At 51.8% G+C, this 17187-nt stretch overlaps 2 protein-coding genes across 3 annotated transcripts in view; one reads left to right on the top strand and one right to left on the bottom strand.

The window, feature by feature from the left end:
• Nucleotides 1-12614, top strand: part of stab2 (stabilin 2) — a 28190-nt gene extending 15576 nt beyond the window's left edge. The window contains exons 35-67 of the mRNA XM_086202512.1: nt 1489-1617; nt 2086-2148; nt 2970-3068; nt 3929-4124; nt 4191-4286; nt 4735-4792; nt 4939-5012; nt 5143-5268; nt 5360-5433; nt 5519-5590; nt 5658-5822; nt 5898-5990; nt 6149-6304; nt 6452-6580; nt 6661-6720; nt 6794-6970; nt 7335-7424; nt 7492-7638; nt 7723-7782; nt 7853-7976; nt 8123-8272; nt 8345-8449; nt 8570-8677; nt 8752-8945; nt 9024-9165; nt 10618-10751; nt 11040-11205; nt 11297-11403; nt 11481-11600; nt 11673-11819; nt 11977-12087; nt 12165-12296; nt 12386-12614. Coding sequence (XP_086058638.1) covers nt 1489-1617; nt 2086-2148; nt 2970-3068; nt 3929-4124; nt 4191-4286; nt 4735-4792; nt 4939-5012; nt 5143-5268; nt 5360-5433; nt 5519-5590; nt 5658-5822; nt 5898-5990; nt 6149-6304; nt 6452-6580; nt 6661-6720; nt 6794-6970; nt 7335-7424; nt 7492-7638; nt 7723-7782; nt 7853-7976; nt 8123-8272; nt 8345-8449; nt 8570-8677; nt 8752-8945; nt 9024-9165; nt 10618-10751; nt 11040-11205; nt 11297-11403; nt 11481-11600; nt 11673-11819; nt 11977-12087; nt 12165-12296; nt 12386-12508 — 3927 coding nt within the window. The 3' untranslated portion in view covers nt 12509-12614. The remainder of the gene's footprint in view (nt 1-1488; nt 1618-2085; nt 2149-2969; nt 3069-3928; nt 4125-4190; nt 4287-4734; nt 4793-4938; nt 5013-5142; nt 5269-5359; nt 5434-5518; nt 5591-5657; nt 5823-5897; nt 5991-6148; nt 6305-6451; nt 6581-6660; nt 6721-6793; nt 6971-7334; nt 7425-7491; nt 7639-7722; nt 7783-7852; nt 7977-8122; nt 8273-8344; nt 8450-8569; nt 8678-8751; nt 8946-9023; nt 9166-10617; nt 10752-11039; nt 11206-11296; nt 11404-11480; nt 11601-11672; nt 11820-11976; nt 12088-12164; nt 12297-12385) is intronic.
• Nucleotides 12615-12619: 5 nt separating this feature from the next.
• Nucleotides 12620-17187, bottom strand: part of ovch1 (ovochymase 1) — a 4991-nt gene continuing 423 nt past the window's right edge. Inside the window, exons 2-13 of one of the 2 annotated variants that reach the window (XM_086201551.1) lie at nt 16957-17049; nt 16463-16616; nt 16318-16393; nt 15838-16027; nt 15631-15770; nt 15188-15341; nt 15066-15107; nt 14540-14762; nt 13527-13684; nt 13357-13455; nt 13145-13278; nt 12620-13037 (exon numbers count right to left, since the gene is read on the bottom strand). In XM_086201551.1, coding sequence (XP_086057677.1) covers nt 12876-13037; nt 13145-13278; nt 13357-13455; nt 13527-13684; nt 14540-14762; nt 15066-15107; nt 15188-15341; nt 15631-15770; nt 15838-16027; nt 16318-16393; nt 16463-16616; nt 16957-17049 — 1625 coding nt within the window. In that variant the 3' untranslated portion in view covers nt 12620-12875. Of the gene's footprint in view, nt 13038-13144; nt 13279-13356; nt 13456-13526; nt 13685-14539; nt 14763-15065; nt 15108-15187; nt 15342-15630; nt 15771-15837; nt 16028-16317; nt 16394-16462; nt 16647-16956; nt 17050-17187 lie in introns of both variants that reach the window. The other variant, XM_086201550.1, reaches the window with a different exon arrangement.

Genomic DNA, 17187 nt, shown 5'->3' with positions numbered 1-17187 from the left:
ACACACATAAGCACACATACACACACACACTCTAAATGACTACAAGACAACAGGAGAGTTAAGAGGTGAAATAGAAAATGTCAACATGAAGAACTGGACGTGATCAAATGTTTCAAAGTCGGTAGATAGAAGAAAGTGACGTAAAGATGAAACAGAGTCAAGAAATCCGTTAAAAGCCAAACTGCACCTCCAGTCTTGAGCCTCTGTGAGGACCATCAGCAGTCCGGGACGAGCTCAGATACACGGGTGCCCCGAGGCCGTTTGGACAGTTTAAAACTGATCCAACAAAACTTCAAATTAGTTCTAAAACCTGCGTGATGTGGCCGCCCCCTCATGCTCACGATGTGGCCGCCCCCTCATGCTAACGATGTGGCCGCCCCCTCATGCTCACGATGTGGCCGCCCCCTCATGCTCACGATGTGGCCGCCCCCTCATGCTCACGATGTGGCCGCCCCCTCATGCTAACGATGTGGCCGCCCCCTCATGCTAACGATGTGGCCGCCCCCTCATGCTAACGATGTGGCCGCCCCCTCATGCTAACGATGTGGCCGCCCCCTCATGCTAACGATGTGGCCGCCCCCTCATGCTTACGATGTGGCCGCCCCCTCATGCTAACGATGTGGCCGCCCCCTCATGCTTACGATGTGGCCGCCCCCTCATGCTAACGATGTGGCCGCCCCCTCATGCTAACGATGTGGCCGCCCCCTCATGCTAACGATGTGGCCGCCCCCTCATGCTTACGATGTGGCCGCCCCCTCATGCTTACGATGTGGCCGCCCCCTCATGCTAACGATGTGGCCGCCCCCTCATGCTTACGATGTGGCCGCCCCCTCATGCTTACGATGTGGCCGCCCCCTCATGCTAACGATGTGGCCGCCCCCTCATGCTTACGATGTGGCCGCCCCCTCATGCTAACGATGTGGCCGCCCCCTCATGCTAACGATGTGGCCGCCCCCTCATGCTAACGATGTGGCCGCCCCCTCATGCTTACGATGTGGCCGCCCCCTCATGCTAACGATGTGGCCGCCCCCTCATGCTTACGATGTGGCCGCCCCCTCATGCTAACGATGTGGCCGCCCCCTCATGCTTACGATGTGGCCGCCCCCTCATGCTAACGATGTGGCCGCCCCCTCATGCTTACGATGTGGCCGCCCCCTCATGCTTACGATGTGGCCGCCCCCTCATGCTAACGATGTGGCCGCCCCCTCATGCTTACGATGTGGCCGCCCCCTCATGGTTCGTTAGTTTGCATCGACTGTAAAACATGCAGTAGATCCGGCTTCAGCAACAAGCACAGAACTTTTATGTAACGTGACCAGCAGCACTGGACTGTTGTGGGGTCACGGGATCGTTAACGTGGACTGGATCTGGTTAGCCGCCGCTTTGGTGATCGTCGCCCTGAGGGAAACATTGTAAAACTCACCGTGTAACAATGTTGTGTTGTGTTGAAAGTCCAGTTTTTGTCACTGATCATGTGTTTCTCATCAGCTGTATGTAAATGAAGCGCCAATCAGCACATCCAACATCCTGAGTGGTAACGGCGTGATTCACGGTCTGTCAGCTGTCCTCCAGATCACCAGGAACCGCTGCGATGCGGCCAAGTATCAGAAAGTCTCGGTAACCCTTCCAGCTCACCTGTGGCGAATCGCCTAAACCCATCAATTGTGTTCCAGCCACAGCTTTGCTCACTTCCCACCAATGCAGTTGTAGCTCCGCCCACATGGATTAGATAGCAAACATTTGCACCTGGCAGAGGGCGCCCGGCCTCCAGTGAGGCGTGCTGTCTCAAGTCAGTAATTCAGTTTCCTATCTGCCCTTTTAAGAAGGTGTACTCAGATTATAGGCTCCGCCTACACTCCTCGCTAGCAGGGAGTGTTTCCACCACACCGGACAACCTTCCCAGCCGCATTCCTGAAATTTGTAAGAGAAACATAATCTAGAGTTTAAGAAATGTTTTAGGGAAGTTGATCACTTTGATGTTGCTGGACGTGAGCGGCAGCATTGGGAGGGTGTGTGGGTGCTGACCCGTGACGGGGAGCTGGTCTCCGAGGGTGGACGTTGATCACTTCCTGTGTCTCTCCGCAGGGATCCTGTGTGGACTGTTTATTCCCTCAAGGAAAAATCTGCCCCAACAACACGATTCCAGATGTAAGATGTAACCTTCCTGTCCAACATATTCACCAACACCAAAAAATTAAACTGAATAAGTTCCTAAAACCTGAAAACTTGATGAAAGACGACTTTAAAAGAAAAGTCCACCCGTACACAGACGACTTGTTGTTGGATTTAACTGAACTGTCATCTGCCAGGGAGTCTAAAGTGATGCACGTCACTGCAAACATTCATGTTCCCATGTCAGTGTTGAAGCCTCACAAGGCTCCCCTCCCCTCGTGGCTGTGGTAACTGGGTTCTCACTCATCCAGAGGACTCTTGAGGATCGTTGTCATTTGGTTCTAAACAGCCGTTTTCAAGTCTGATGGACAGCAAAGCGCAAACAGAAGCAACTTGATGACTTGCTCAAACCCACATTCTCAGCAGGAGACAAAATAAACATCAGAAAGTCAGTTGATAGATGTGACTTCTCCTGCGGCGTTATTTTATATCATGTGACATGGGTGAGTTAAGACGTGACCGGAGTTCAGCGTGTCTTCCTCATCAAAGCAAGACAGTCAGACTGACATTGACAGTTCAACTCTGGGCGGCGTGGCTCAGGGGTAGAGCGGCCGTCTTAGAGACCGTAGGGTCGCTGGTTCGATCCTGGACCCCGGTGACCATGTCCAAGTGTCCTTGAGCGAGATACTGAACCCATAATTGCTCCTGATGAGTAGGTTGGTGCCTTGCATGGCAGCTCCACCATCAGTGTGTGTGTGTGTGTGTGTGTGTGTGTGTGTGAACGGGTGAATGAGACGACGCTGTAAAGCGCTTCATAAAATTGAGTCCATTTACCATGACTTTCTTTATTTCTGCAGAAGTTGGCGAGAAGGAGGAAGTGCATGTTGTCTCGGGTGTTTGAGGGTGAGCGGTTGTTGACCATCGGCTGCAGAGCCACCTGCGTACAGACGAACATCGTACGTCACCTTGGAGACCAGTGCAGGCTGTTGCAGCCTCAGACCAGCTGTGAAGCTCTGCTCTGTCTCGTGGTTATTTGCGTATTTCCACTAGCAGGATTATTTGTTAATCATCTCCGTAACCCAAATAAACATGTAACCATCTGTGATGTAAGTGGAATAAACAGATCAAAATGATGCTGAAGCGGCACCGTCATGATGGCAATTTGGACAAAGTACGACGTCACAATTGGCCAGGTCTGTCGCCATGACGACACAGCCTGAGAGACCACACCCATAATTCACTGCCATTAAACCCACTCAGTGTAGACTCTAGTCTGTAGAGGATGTGTTCGGAGGCATTGCTGACACCACCAACCGCCAGCAGCGCTGCTGGGAGGTCAAACCTTTACTGAACGTCTCATCGTTTCGGCCTTTTCTCTTGTTCTGGCTTTAACGCCTGTATGTTTGACAAAGATCAGCAACTGCTCAGATCAGTTCATCAGACTCTAAACATGACTTAACCACTGTAAACAAGCACTTTTCCTTCTGTGTCAGCATATTCAGCCACTCCCACAAGTTGCTGATTGGTCCAGCCGAACATTTGGCCAGTGACCCCTCAGACGACCCTCCTTACCAGGAGCAGTCTGGGCTGAGCGGCAGCAGGTGGGAGCCATGCTAATGGCAGCCAGCTAGCATGTAGTTGTGATCAGAGTGGTAACAGGAAGTCAAGCATCCGAGTTGAGAGCCTTCAACTGGCCCCTGCTCCCTCATTGCTGTTTTTTCACCAAAGTTAATGGCTTCTTGTTTGGTTTGAGGATGTTATTGATGCAAAAATATTCCAATAAGCAGAACACCAGACGGACATGTCACATTTTCAGGTGCGCAAGTGTTGCAGTGGGTTTTTCGGGCCGCACTGCGAGGCGTGTCCAGGGTCAAAGCATCAGCCCTGCTTCGGTAACGGCATTTGCGCTGACGGGAGGAACGGCTCGGGGCTCTGCCAGTGCAGCAAAGGTTTCAATGGGACGGCCTGTGAAACCTGCCAGAGCGGGACGTACGGCGTCCACTGCGACCAGGGTGATCATCAGTAGTCATATTGGTCGTGGTTCCTTCTGCTCCTCTCTCACTGTGGCTTCTCTGCAGGCTGCCGGTGCAAACATGGCCGCTGTAATGACGGGCTACAGGGCGACGGGACCTGTGACTGTGACATCGGTTGGAGGGGCGTCCTGTGTGACGAACGTATGGCACTAGAAACGCAGATGTTTGTAAAGGAAGTGATGTCAGAGCATGTTTCATAGAGCTCACACCTAGAGCGTGCAACCAGGGGAAACGCCACAGTGAGCGCCTTTAAATTCACCTGTTTGAAAAAAGATGCCGAAAAGTTACACAAAAACAACTTCACGTCAGAATTCACGTTTTCCTCCTGTACCTCCAGTACCCAGGTGATTTCTGAGCCTCCTGAGGTCAGAGAGCAACGCTCCTTGTGGTTGGCTGATGGTAACCATTAGCTTGGTTAGCACGAGGAGCAAAGCTGATTGGCCATCGAGAATCTCCCTACTTCCCTGGTGCTCGAATGATCCTTGTGAATCATTAAACCCTCATCACATGACTTTCAACCTCCAAATAAATGACCTTTGTTTGGCAAATGTGAGACTTCCTGTTGTGAATCAGCTATTTCCTGTTGCAGAAATCGAGTCCACAGCTGATGAGCTCTGCGGGTCGGTACGGTGTCACACCAGTGCCAAGTGAGTCCAAACCGCTGCTCCTTGCACGCCGCTCAGGCTGATGGCGCACCAGCGGCAGGAGCATGCATGTCCCATACCTTCCTCTGTGGGAACGAATCAGAACTCGTGGTCTTTGTCTGACTTCCTGTTTCTGATCCATCTGATAGTTGTGTGATCCAGCCGGCTGGACCTCAGTGTCTCTGCGCCACTGGATTTGAAGGGAATGGAACTTACTGTCAAGGTAACGATGAAACTAAGCAACTATCATGACCACGGTGATCAGTGACCACGGTGATCAGTGACCACGGTGACGATTGTGGTGCGCGCGCGCGCGCGCGCGTGTGTGTGTGTGTGTGTGTGTGCGTGCGCAGCCAAAGATGTCTGCACGGTGGCCAACGGCGGCTGCAGTCCGTCAGCAGTTTGTAAGCGAACGCAACCCGGCCAGCGGGACTGTGTCTGCGTCAGCGGCTTCACCGGGGACGGGCTGGTGTGTGTGGGTGAGTACGTGAGCCCAGGAGAACCCTTGGTTCCTCCATCCTTGGGCAGCTGACGTATGTGAACCGTGGGTCTTATGTGTTCCTCCCACAGAGGTGAATCCATGCCTGGCAGGAAACGGCGGCTGCCACTTCAATGCTGACTGTGTTCACATCGGACCCAACAAGGCAAGTCTGCGCGTGTTTCGGGGTTTCACCTAAGAGCAACAGGAACAAGTCAGGTTGCTCACTGCCGTTTTCTTTGACCCGTCAGACGTCCTGCAGCTGTAGTGGCGGTTATCATGGTGACGGGCGCACCTGTAAGATGACCGACCTGTGTCTGAAGGTGAGTCGGTTGGTCCATTTGCAACAGCAGAAGATGTTTTTCAAACAGAGATTCGTTGTTCTTGCAGAAAAATGGAGGTTGTCACCGGCACGCCCGGTGCAACATGACGGCGCCGGGCACGCGCTCCTGTGTCTGCAGTGCTCACTTCACCGGAGACGGGCTGACATGTCGCGGCACTGTGGGGAAGGAGATTCTGACGCGGCGTCTCAGGGACTTCTACCTGGGGCTGATGGTGAGTGCCGCCTCACTTCTCTGCCGCCACCTGCCGTCGCAATCACTAACTGAGGGACATGGCCTCTGCCTGCAGCTGGTGGAAATCTCCCTGAAGGGTCGCGGCCCGTTTACTGTCTTCGCTCCCAACACTGACGCGTACTCTGCAGAGCGAACCGGCCTCGGCAGGGTGAGTGACGTACCGGCTTCAGATGCTGGGATACCGCCTTGGTTAGCTGGAAGGACGCTGACAGTTGTTGTAACTTTAAGCTGAAAGCTAACATGCTAAAGCTCGTTAGCGTTTCAGCGTATAGCTGGAACTCTGCAGTGGTTCTGCTTGTCTTTCAGATCAAGTCATTAATGACAGACAAGCACAAGGAGCAGTTCGCAGCCATCATGCGCAACCACATCGTCATGTGTCACACACTGCTGCCCGCCGACCTCCGGCAAAGGCGAAACCTGACGTCACTGTCGGGACTGGTCCTGACAACCAGCGCCTCGCAGGTGACCAGACAGCAGTATCTTGGAAACGCACCAGTAACTAGAGTTGTTGGCTGGTGTTGCCATGGAGATTGTGGGGGGCCTGGCGATGCCAGCCAGTGGGAACAAACAAAACAAAAAACACTGTAACTGGGTGTTTGTCACTTTCAGGGCCAAATCTTCGTCAACCAGGTGAACGTGACCCACAGTGATGGCATCAGCATCAACGGGATCCTTCACGAGATCGACCGCATTCTGTTTCCTGCCAGCATGGATAAACACATCTGGCCAGATGCCACCGTGAGGACACAGGACTCGTATACCAGTCCAGATTTTTACGTGATGATGGTGATGCTGATGGTGTGTGTCTCTCACCACAGCTCAACCTGACCGAGGTGGGGGCGCGTCATGGCTATGACACCTTCGTCGGACTGCTGCAGGTCAGAGCAGAGGTGATTCTTCTGTGATTGGACAAGTTGCGCTGCTAACACACTGACCTCGGCTGCGTTCCAGGACACCGGCGTGCTGAACCTGGTGCATGATGGGATGTACCAGCCCGTCACTGTCCTCCTGCCCTCGGATGGCATCATGGCGTCACTGCCACAGAAGCAGAAGGACTTCCTGTACCACCAACACAACCGACGGCAGCTGCAGGAGTACCTGAAGTACCACATCCTACCCAACCACAAGGTGACTCATTGGCTGAGTTCAGGCTCCATCTTCCAGCAGCCACTAATTACATCATCGTTTCCACCTTCGCTGTTGTTGCAGTAAAAGTTTTCGGTCAGTTTGATTCATCCGGTCTTATGACATCAAGAAGAGCCACAGGATTCAATTATGTTCACATACCCACATGGCTAACAGGAAGAAGCCAACTCAGCACTCCTCTCCACCACATGCTCAGTACCCTCCTGCGCCACAGACAAAAACGCTGTTTGGTGTGAAATGCGGAGAGATGAGCAGTGGGATGAGCTTCATGGGGACTGGTTTGGCGATGGCATGAATGTGATGCTCCTAAAGATTTCTTCTAACCCATTGATCTTTCTCCAAACAGGTCTACGCCGAAGGTTTGATCCACCTGGACTCAGCTCGGACACTGCAGGGCTCGCCACTGGACTTCAGCTGTGGAGGAGTGGACGCCATCGTAAGTCTGAGGGAAGATCCAGAGAAGAAGAGTGGCGCTGGGTTCACGACTGTTTCTGCATCCACAGGGAGAAATCTTCGTCAATGACGGGAAGTGTCGCATTGTCCAGAGACACCTCATCTTCAACGGCGGGATAGCTTATGGGATCGACTGCCTCCTGACTCCGCCCAGCCTCGGAGGGCGCTGTGATGAGCAGACGAACGTCACCTTTAGGGTAAACCCTCGCGTTTGTAGTTGGGGCATCCTGGCAGGTCTGAGGTGCTTCTCATCGCTCATCTGTCTTCTTCTTCTGTGGTAGATGAACTGTGGACAGTGCACATCGACATCCAATTTCTGCCCAGGAGGATCCAAACTCAAGGTCAGTATCACAGACCATTACCATAGCGACAGGGCAACCCCAGTGGGTTCTCATGCTGTGGTGTCTTTAGGAGGTTCAGAGTTGTGACCTGCCTACCATGTTCATTACCAAGAACGCCGGCTGTCGCAGCATCTGCGCCATCAACTTCTGGCAGCCGAAGTGCTGCCATGGTTACTACGGACGTGACTGTCAGGGTGAGAATGCCTCGACAGTCTTGATGTACACTTTACATTCAATGAAGATCAAGCTGTCTTTTCATTAATCGTAAATAAAAGCATAAGAATAACAGATTTCATTTTTGGCGTGAGCATGTCTGACCAGCTGCCTCCATCTTGTCCAGCTTGTCCAGGTGGCGTTGATGCTCCCTGCAGTAAAAGAGGAAAATGTGATGACGGTCACCTCGGTAATGGCACCTGTACCTGTGACAAAGGCTTCGAGGGCGTGGCCTGTGAGCTGTGCAGTAAGGGATTGTACGGGCCGACTTGTAAAGGTAAGCAGCTTCCTTTATGGTGTCCCAGTCTGCAGGTCTCATGAAGTTGACAGATCTGGATCTGGTTCTCAGCTTGTAACTGCACAGAACACGGGTCATGTGACCAGGGACGCAGAGGGACTGGTTTGTGCTTCTGTGAGGCGGGTTGGACTGGAGAGCACTGTGAGACGCAGCAAGGTGACATGATCATATTCAATAAAACTTTATTCAAACATCTGATCCTGCTTGTGCTTAGCAAGGCTATGCTAATTGCCTGTCTTTGTGCTAAGCTAGGCTAACAGTTCCCATGTCCTGCAGATAAAGTCTTCGTGTGTTCTCCAACTTGTTCTCCGAAGGCCATCTGTGTGGAGAACAACACCTGCGTGTGTCGTCCATTTTATGAAGGCGATGGCTTAACGTGTACAGGTACATCAACGACCTGCCAGCAGAGACTTGTTTACTTTGTTTACATGCTGAGCTGTATTTGTGTGTTCGTGCAGTGGCTGACATGTGTCGCGTCTGGAATGGTGGCTGTGCAAAAGTCGCCAAGTGCTCTCAGAAAGATGAGCTGGTGACCTGCACCTGTCCTAAAGGTTACACCGGCGACGGCTTCACCTGCCAGCCTGTGGACTTGTGTGCTGCAGGGGACAACGGTGGTTGCCATGAACACGCCACGTGCACCGTGATGGCATCAGTAAGGGCAGTGCATCTCTGATTCCTCGGCTTGCCGGCATCAGTCTGAGCTCATCGAACGTTGCGTTTCTGTGATCAGGGAAAGAAGAAATGCGCCTGCAAGGATGGCTACGTGGGAGATGGCTTCGCCTGCGAGGTCAAACAGCTGCCCATCAGTCGTTGTCTCCAAGACAACGGGCAATGCCATCAACATGCCAGTTGCACTGACCTGCACTTTGAAGGTAACAAATGCACGTTGCCAATTGGTGCTGCAGAAACGACAACATTGGGATTTCAAAGTGAACTGCACAGAGGCAGCTAGTAGTTATAATAATAGAAGGATGGGTGGATGGATGGATGGATGGATGGATGGATGGATGGATGAATGGATGGGAAGGGATGGATGGATGGATGGGTAGATGGGTGAATGGATAGATGGGTTGGTGGATCGGTAGATGGATGGAGGGATGGATGAATGGAGGGATGGATGGGTAGATGGATGGATGGATGGATAGGTGGGTGGATGGATGGATGGATAGGTGGGTGGATGGATGGATGGGTAGATGGATCGATGGATAGATGGGTGGGTGGATGGGTAGATGGATGGATGGGTAGATGGATGGGTAGATGGAGGGATGGATGAATGGAGGGATGGATGGGTAGATGGATGGATGGATAGGTGGGTGGATGGATGGATGGATAGATGGATGGATGGATAGATGGGTGGGTGGATGGGTAGATGGAGGGATGGGTAGATAGATGGGTGGGTAGATGGATGGATGGATGGATGAATGGGTAGGGATGGATAGATGGAGGGATGGGTAGATGGATGGAGGGATGGGTAGATAGATGGATGGGTAGATGGATGAATGGGTAGATGGATGGATGGATGGGTAGATGGATGGATGGATGGATGGGTAGATGGATGGGTGGATGGATGGGTAGATGGATGGATGGATGGATGGGTAGATGGATGGGTGGATGGATGGATGGATGGGTGGATGGATGGGTAGATGGATGGGTAGATGGATGGGTAGATGGATGGGTAGATGGATGGGTGGATGGGTGGATGGATGGATGGATGGGTAGATGGATGGATGGATGGATGGGTAGATGGATGGGTGGATGGATGGGTAGATGGATGGATGGATGGATGGGTAGATGGATGGGTGGATGGATGGATGGATGGGTGGATGGATGGGTAGATGGATGAATGGGCTCTGCCACATTTATTCCTCTTTAGTGACAACAGCCACATTCCCAGGCGTGTCACTTCAGGTACACGTGACTTGAACCTGGTTACTCAGCATTCGAAGGATCTTTGTCCTGTTCAGCCTCAGACGTTAGTCTGGTTTGAGAGTGAGATCAAAGCAGCGTCCGAGTCTGATAGGATTTCAAAAGAAGAATTTGAAATCAGCAATTTCAGTCTGGAAAATAGTCTCCAAGTGGAGCCCAATGGAACAGCTGCTAGTTTAACCTGGCAAGGAAGGAACCTTGGCTCTTCAAGAGAAACACAAAGACTAGGTCCAGGTCCAACACATGAGGTTTCAGTCCTGGAACATCTGAGGTACTGCAGGATCCTCAGACCTCACACCACCGCCCCAGAGGGGGGCCAGAGGATTTTTTGAAGAGATGAAATGTGTGTGTGTGTGTGTAGATACACACATTTATGAATCCATATCTGTGGTACTTAGATGCGACGCTGGGTGTGTTCCACCTGCGCTCTGATAAAGGCCAGTACATGTTGAGCTACAGCGCCGCCCAGCAGCTGTGCACTGGCGAGGGAGGAAGCCTGGCTACCTACACGCAGCTGTCCTACGCCCAGCAGGTCAGTGAACACATCGCACTTTCCTCTCTTCATGGAGCTCCCTTCTGTTTGTGTGCAGATTCACACTAAAACTAAGTGGGAGATCTCCAGGACGAGACTGAAGGGCAGGATGTTCTGGTTTGATGGGTTCTAGTGTTGGACTGGAAGCTGCTGAGGGAACCCGTGTGTCTCTGTCTCTTCAGAACTTGTGTTGATGTGTTGTATCTGTCACATGCGTCCCACTCAGTTCTCCAGTCTGGATCTCTTTAATGACTCAGTGTACTGTGTCTGCTGCCGGCGCCCCTACAGGGCGGGATGAACATGTGCGCTGCCGGCTGGTTGGATGAGGCACGGGTGGCGTACCCTACGACCTACTCCAACCCAAACTGTGGCTTCGGACATGTGGGCATTGTTGACTATGGCATCCGTAAGAACCTGAGTGAGACCTGGGATTCCTTCTGCTACCGGATGAAGGGTGAGGGGAAGTGGGCAGGTTCACATTTGGGTCCATTCAGCACGTTGTTCCGTGGAGGACATAAACCGTCGCTAACGCGTCTTTGTCTCAGAGGTCAAGTGCGAGTGTCGGCCCGGTTTTGTTGGTGACGGTTTCAGCTGCACAGGCAACCTGTTGCAAGTCCTCAGATCCACGCCGTCCTTCTCCAGCTTCCTCACAGTGAGTCGACTCATCACCACCATCGAGTCTTCACGCCGTCATGCTTCATCTCCCTCCTTTCATTTTATGTCCTCCAGCAAATCCTCAACGTCTCTCAGGCGTCAGATGCTGGGAGGATGTTCCTGACGCGTCTCAGTAACCTAACGATCCAGTCCACACTGTTCGTGCCTGACAACAGCGGCCTGGCAGAAAACGAGGTGAGTCACATGATCCTGTTTTCCAAATTGGAATGTGTCCATACCAGTGCTGACTGACCTCCGTCCCTGCAGACGCTGTCTCTTAGGGACCTGGAGTTCCATCTGTCAGAGGGCCAGGCGCTGGCGCTCAGTCAGCTGACCAACGGCACTCGAATACACACTCGCGTCGGCCACCTGAGAGTTTTTGGCGCCGCTGACCTGCTGAACCCTTCAGCTCTGGTTAGATGACTCCACCCACAATACTGAACCATTCAGCTTTTCACTGCATGACATCAGACTTCTCGCCCCCATGTCTTTGACAAACTAAACAGGAAACGCCATTGTGTAGAAACATTTTGCTGTGGCGTTCTGACATTTAACTGCATCTCACCTTCAGGCGTCTCGTTACATCAACAACTGCTTCATCTCGGACGCTGACATTCTGGCCTCAAACGGCATCATACATGTTCTCCAGGGACCCCTGCGAGCCCCGGCCCCTCACCGGGAGGTGAGTGAAGTGCAGCCCATGTTCAACAGTTCCGGAAGTGATGTCAGCTCTGATCTGCTCTCTCATTGGTTCTGCAGCTACACACGGCCCACAAGGCCGGGATGGGGGTTGGCCTGGTGCTCGTCACCGTGGTGGCGGCAGCGGCCATTTTTGTGGGTTACAACTTTTACCGCCACAAATCCAAACCATTCCACTTCCGCTACTTCAAGGTCAAAAATACTGAAATATTTTGTAATGAATATTGTGGATCAGTCATGTTCACACGTTCGTGTCTCGCGGCGTCATTTCTCGCTGACAGGATGAAGACGAGCAGGAGGCCACTGGCGCTGCCAGCATCTCTAACCCCGTTTATGAACCTGCCAAGCCCAGCGTGTCTGACATCACAGCTGCCAGCCATGAAAACATGGCTGATGACCTTTGAACTCGTAGGGGGATGGACAAGGTGCCGACTGGCAGCTGCTCCTCAAAGCTCTGTCAACCTGACAAGTTTGACTCCAATAAAGTTGTTTAGTGTTGAACTGTAAAAAAAAAAACAAAAAAAAACAAGTGTTTCTGCTGGTTTTTATCAAAGACACAAACAGTGCTGATGAAGGCGGAGTTACACTGGTCGGGGTTACAGGAAGAGGTTCAAACATTCCGAGATTCAGATCTGTTCATGAAGGGGCGTGTCTTCACGGTCCTGCATTAACAGACATCTTTGTCTCCATCCTGTTTTAGATAGAACTTGAAAGATTTCCTCGGTGACATCATGTCCTGTCAGATTCAGCAGACGGCGTCCAGGTGAAGCATCAGACATCGTCTGTCACCTCAGTGATCCACGGATGGTAATCCGACACTCTGGTGAAGATGGAAGGTTTTACCGCGTTGCAGTGGCCGCTGCCCCATGACAGCATGCCGAACAGGAAGTAGGTGCCATGCTTCTGACAGAACAGAGGCGCTCCTGAGTCACCCTGCAGACAAACAGGAAGTGACGTTGACGCAGCAGGTCTTTACAGGCCATTTGGTGTAAAATTAAAGTTGGATGATGTAAATCGTGCTAAACACAAATGGGACTCACCATGCAGGAGGCGGCGCCTGCTGAGTGCGCACACATGTGCGAGTCACTGATGAGGTCCTGCCCCCATTTCTGCTGGCAGCTGCTGTGGTTGACCAGCTCAAGCTGAGCGTGATGCAGCCGGTTGGGATTCACATCTGCACAAGACAAACATGGATTCATCATCCAACTGCCACCACGAGGAAACTCGTCCTGTTCACGTGTAGAAACGTCACCTGATGCGGCCACCACCCCCCAGCCTGCCGTGACACATGACCAGGTGTTGTCAAGCTCCTCGTCCTCATCCGGGAGACAAACCGGAGACACGGTGGCACCTGGAACGAGAGCAGCAAGAGTCACTCAGTGGAAACAACGCGACTGTTGGAAAGTTGGTGGTAGTTCCTACTGAATCTGGCGGGAACACTGAGGCGAAGCAGCGACAGGTCCGATGTTGGAGGAAAGCTGTTGTCCTGCGGCAGATTGACGACTTCATCCACCAGGACGGTCTGAGATGGCGAGAATCGAATGTCATGAACCCCCAGAACTACCACATCCTCTTTAGCTCTGTAAAAAGAAACGCACAGATGCAGGCCCCATTCAGGGAAACTTGATCAACCACAAAAAGTAAGTCACTGTTTGACGTGAAGGACAAGTCATCAACTTCTTTACTGTAAATTCTTTATAAACGTCAGCGTCGACGTCATCTGAAACGTTAACTGAGACAACACAACCAGTGGATGTGACGACTGGCACCCTCACGATTGGCCTCTGCTAGGCTCCCGCTCGTGTTTGGCAGGTTAGCCAGAGATGCTAACACGGTGAGCTAGGTAAATTAGCTGATGGAGTTTGAATGTATGAGCCCCAAGACAGCAGACAAACAGGTGATGGTTTGCTTTCCAGCGTTTAGCCAACAACTGGCTCACATTGTAGCATTAATTTAACATCTTCCATACAAGTGTCGCTACTCAGGTTGCTAGCTTTGTTTTTTAACTAAAAATATCTCCCTCCATCCCTCCATCTTCCCCCTCTCCTCCTGTTGAGGGTGGAGCCTATCCCAGCAGCCTTCCCCCTGGACAGGTCACCAGTCCATGGCAGGGCCAACACATAGAGACAGACAACCATTGGCTCTCCCAGCCACGCCTACGGTCAATTTAGAGTCTGGATTAACCTGGTCCCTCTTGATGTCTTTGGACTGTGGAGGAAGCTGGAGTACCAGAGAGAACCCAGCAGGAACAGGGAGAACAGGGAGACTCACACAGAAAGACGACAGTGCTAACCACTGCACCACCGTGCCGCCTGAAAAAAAAAACCTCATTTTTCTACCAAAAAAAAGGTTTAAAAAAATCTCATCCACACACACACACACACACGTGTATAATCTGGGATAACAGTTGGTAAGTGTCTCTTAAAAAGTGGTACCTGACACCACAGTGGCGTGCTGCAAGCACCCAGTGGCGATGGATCAGCACACCACTGCAGTAGTGGTGCCCACTGGTCTGCAGGCTGACCTGCCAGGGCCAGAAGAAGGGGCAGGACTCTGATATGTTGCTCAGTGACACCTCACCGTTCTGGACCACAGAGAGGCCGGCAAGGCCTGGAGCCTGCTGGCAGCTGGAGCGCCTCTGCTTCCCACACTGCTGCTCTGCCCAAGGCCCACAAACATGGAGGCAGAAAAAAAGAAAAAGAAGAGTTAAGGGACACAAGAGAAGAAGTTCAGAGGTTCACTAAAATTGAAAGCAGCACTTAAACAGAGGAGATGCATGCTAACAGCTAGCATCGGTAGAATGCTAACAGCTGGTGCCGTCAGTCCCATCCCGTAGTGCCAGTTTGTTCCAGAAACCAAACATTTCTCATCTTGTTCACAAACTGTCTTGCTGACAGCGAAAGACTCGCCACTGGCCCTGAAGGCATCAGTAGGCTACGTGAATGCTGCTGACCAGCTTACCTGCAGCCGCCATGTTGTCTACGTCCGTGATATTAGGGTTACCTGAAAATGGGAGATGACAAAGACTTGAATGTCAAAATGAGACCATGTGAATAAGAGGCGTTGAACCGTCCCGTTCTCACTCATGATGTCGGCGATCCAGCGCGTGTGGTTCTGGATGTTGGTGTAAACACCAGGTTTTCTGGCTCGTCCACAACCGATGCCCCAACTCACCAGGCCCGCCAGCTCGTAATTGCCGTCACCATGGAAGCAGGACAGAGGACCTCCAGAGTCACCCTTAGAAAAGGAACGGGATGGGGATTGTTGGGGGACAAGAGGCACACCCCTTCACAGATGAGAACCCACAGCTGGTTCTGGGCAGAACCAACCACAATTAAGCTGCATTATTACGCCACTGGACTCCAGGCTAAATGTCTTTAATGGATAACAACGAACACGATGGTCCAGGAGGTTTGTTCAGTATCAACATCATCCTCTGATTTGCTCACCTCACCCCTGATGTCAGTGGTTTGGCAGTTAAAACGTGAAGAACTGGTTCCGCAAAGCAGATCAGAACCAGACTCACCTGGCAGGCATCGGCTCCTCCCCCGTTCTTCCCTGCACAGAACATGGAGGACTTGATCCTCCCGGCATAGAACCGCCTGCAGTCATCAGGGGACAGCAAGGTCACGTTCACCTCCTGCAGCCGAGTGACTCGAGGGCCATCTGGAGGGAGCACATGACGTCAGAACGAGTCCAACCTGCAGGAGTCCAGCAGAGGGCAGTTGCTCACTCTCGTGGGTGGCGCCCCAGCCGGTGACGGTGCACTGCCGATGTAGTGGCAATGGATTCATCCAGATGTTGATTGGACGCACAAACTGGTTGAAGAGCAGCGGCCGCTGGAGCTTCAGCAACGCCATGTCGTGGTCTTTGGTCCGAGTGTTGTAACCGTGGTGCTTCACGATGGCAGCAACACCAACCAGCTTGAGTCGAGCCATGAGAGAAGCGCCATCAGGACGGTGAAGCAGCACAGTGGCTGAAAATGACCATCTGTTGGTTTTTAGCTTCTAACAACGACTGATGAGGCCCAACTATCTCATACTGAGTCTGAGATCAGGTCATGGCCTTGTGATCTCCACGTGGTCACCTGCTTGTGTGCTGGCCCCTCCCCTAAAACCTCGAGTGAGTACGGTTCTGCCTTCATTTACTGACCATTATGGCGTCTTCAGACCAGACGCTACTTTCACACGTTTGCCCGCCTGTTAAGTCTGACCTGCTGTCCAGTTTCCTGAGGGCTGTCCAGGTCGTGTTTTCCCGCCAGAACTGTCCAGAATGATGCTTTATTGTACCTGCCAACAGGGTCACAGGTCACTCGGTGTGTCCATCTTTAGGTTTCAAGTGGTTCTGGTCCAACTGACCTTTTGAAGCAGTGAGCAGCAGAAACAACCCACAGCGATGAAACGATGGCACCGCCACAAGCTGGCATGGTGGCGAAGCGTAGCGAGACCTGCCAGGGCCACGAGTGCGCCCAGGCCTCTTGACCGCCAATGATTCGGGTCGCCACATCCTGTTCTGACATAAAGGAGCGGACCCCCGCCAGCTCTGACCACAGCAGCAGATGCCAGTTAAGTGCATGAATATTCTTATTAAAAAAAAACCAACAACAACTTCATACAAAATATTAATGTGAACAAACCTCAAAACTATGAAACCCTCTGAAAAGTAAGGAAGCCTGATTGTGTTAGCAGCCACCGCTAGCAGGTAGCCTGTTTGTGTTAGCGATTATAGTTAATTACAGTAGTTTAAGCGAACTCAGTGAGATCGTGACTTGATGTGTCAGCTGAAAATAAAAATTGAAAAAAATTTAAAAAATTAAAATAACAAAAAAAACACTAAACCCTACAAAACGCACCGAAGTGTCCAGAGAAAAGTCCAGAAGTCTGCGAAGTTCCATTGGAAGTCACATTCTGTTGGTTTTGGGTCTGCATCGGATTTACGTTTCCATCTGATGAAACAAAGAAAACAGAAGTGGTCATGACATCAGTGGGGGGCGTGTCCTCTGTTAACAAGCGAGCAAGCGTTTAGGTGAGTCACTTTTCTGAATCTTTAGCAATCTGAACATCTCAACTGTCCTGGTGTTCTA

This window comes from Aulostomus chinensis, chromosome 4, assembly GCF_037954235.1.
Source record: "Aulostomus chinensis isolate RoL2024-O1b breed Wild chromosome 4, RoL_Achi_v1.0, whole genome shotgun sequence".
Classification (NCBI taxonomy): Eukaryota; Metazoa; Chordata; class Actinopteri; order Syngnathiformes; family Aulostomidae; genus Aulostomus; species Aulostomus chinensis.
The sequence above is the reverse complement of the archived record's forward strand: the minus strand, read 5'-3'. Positions and strand labels throughout refer to the sequence as shown.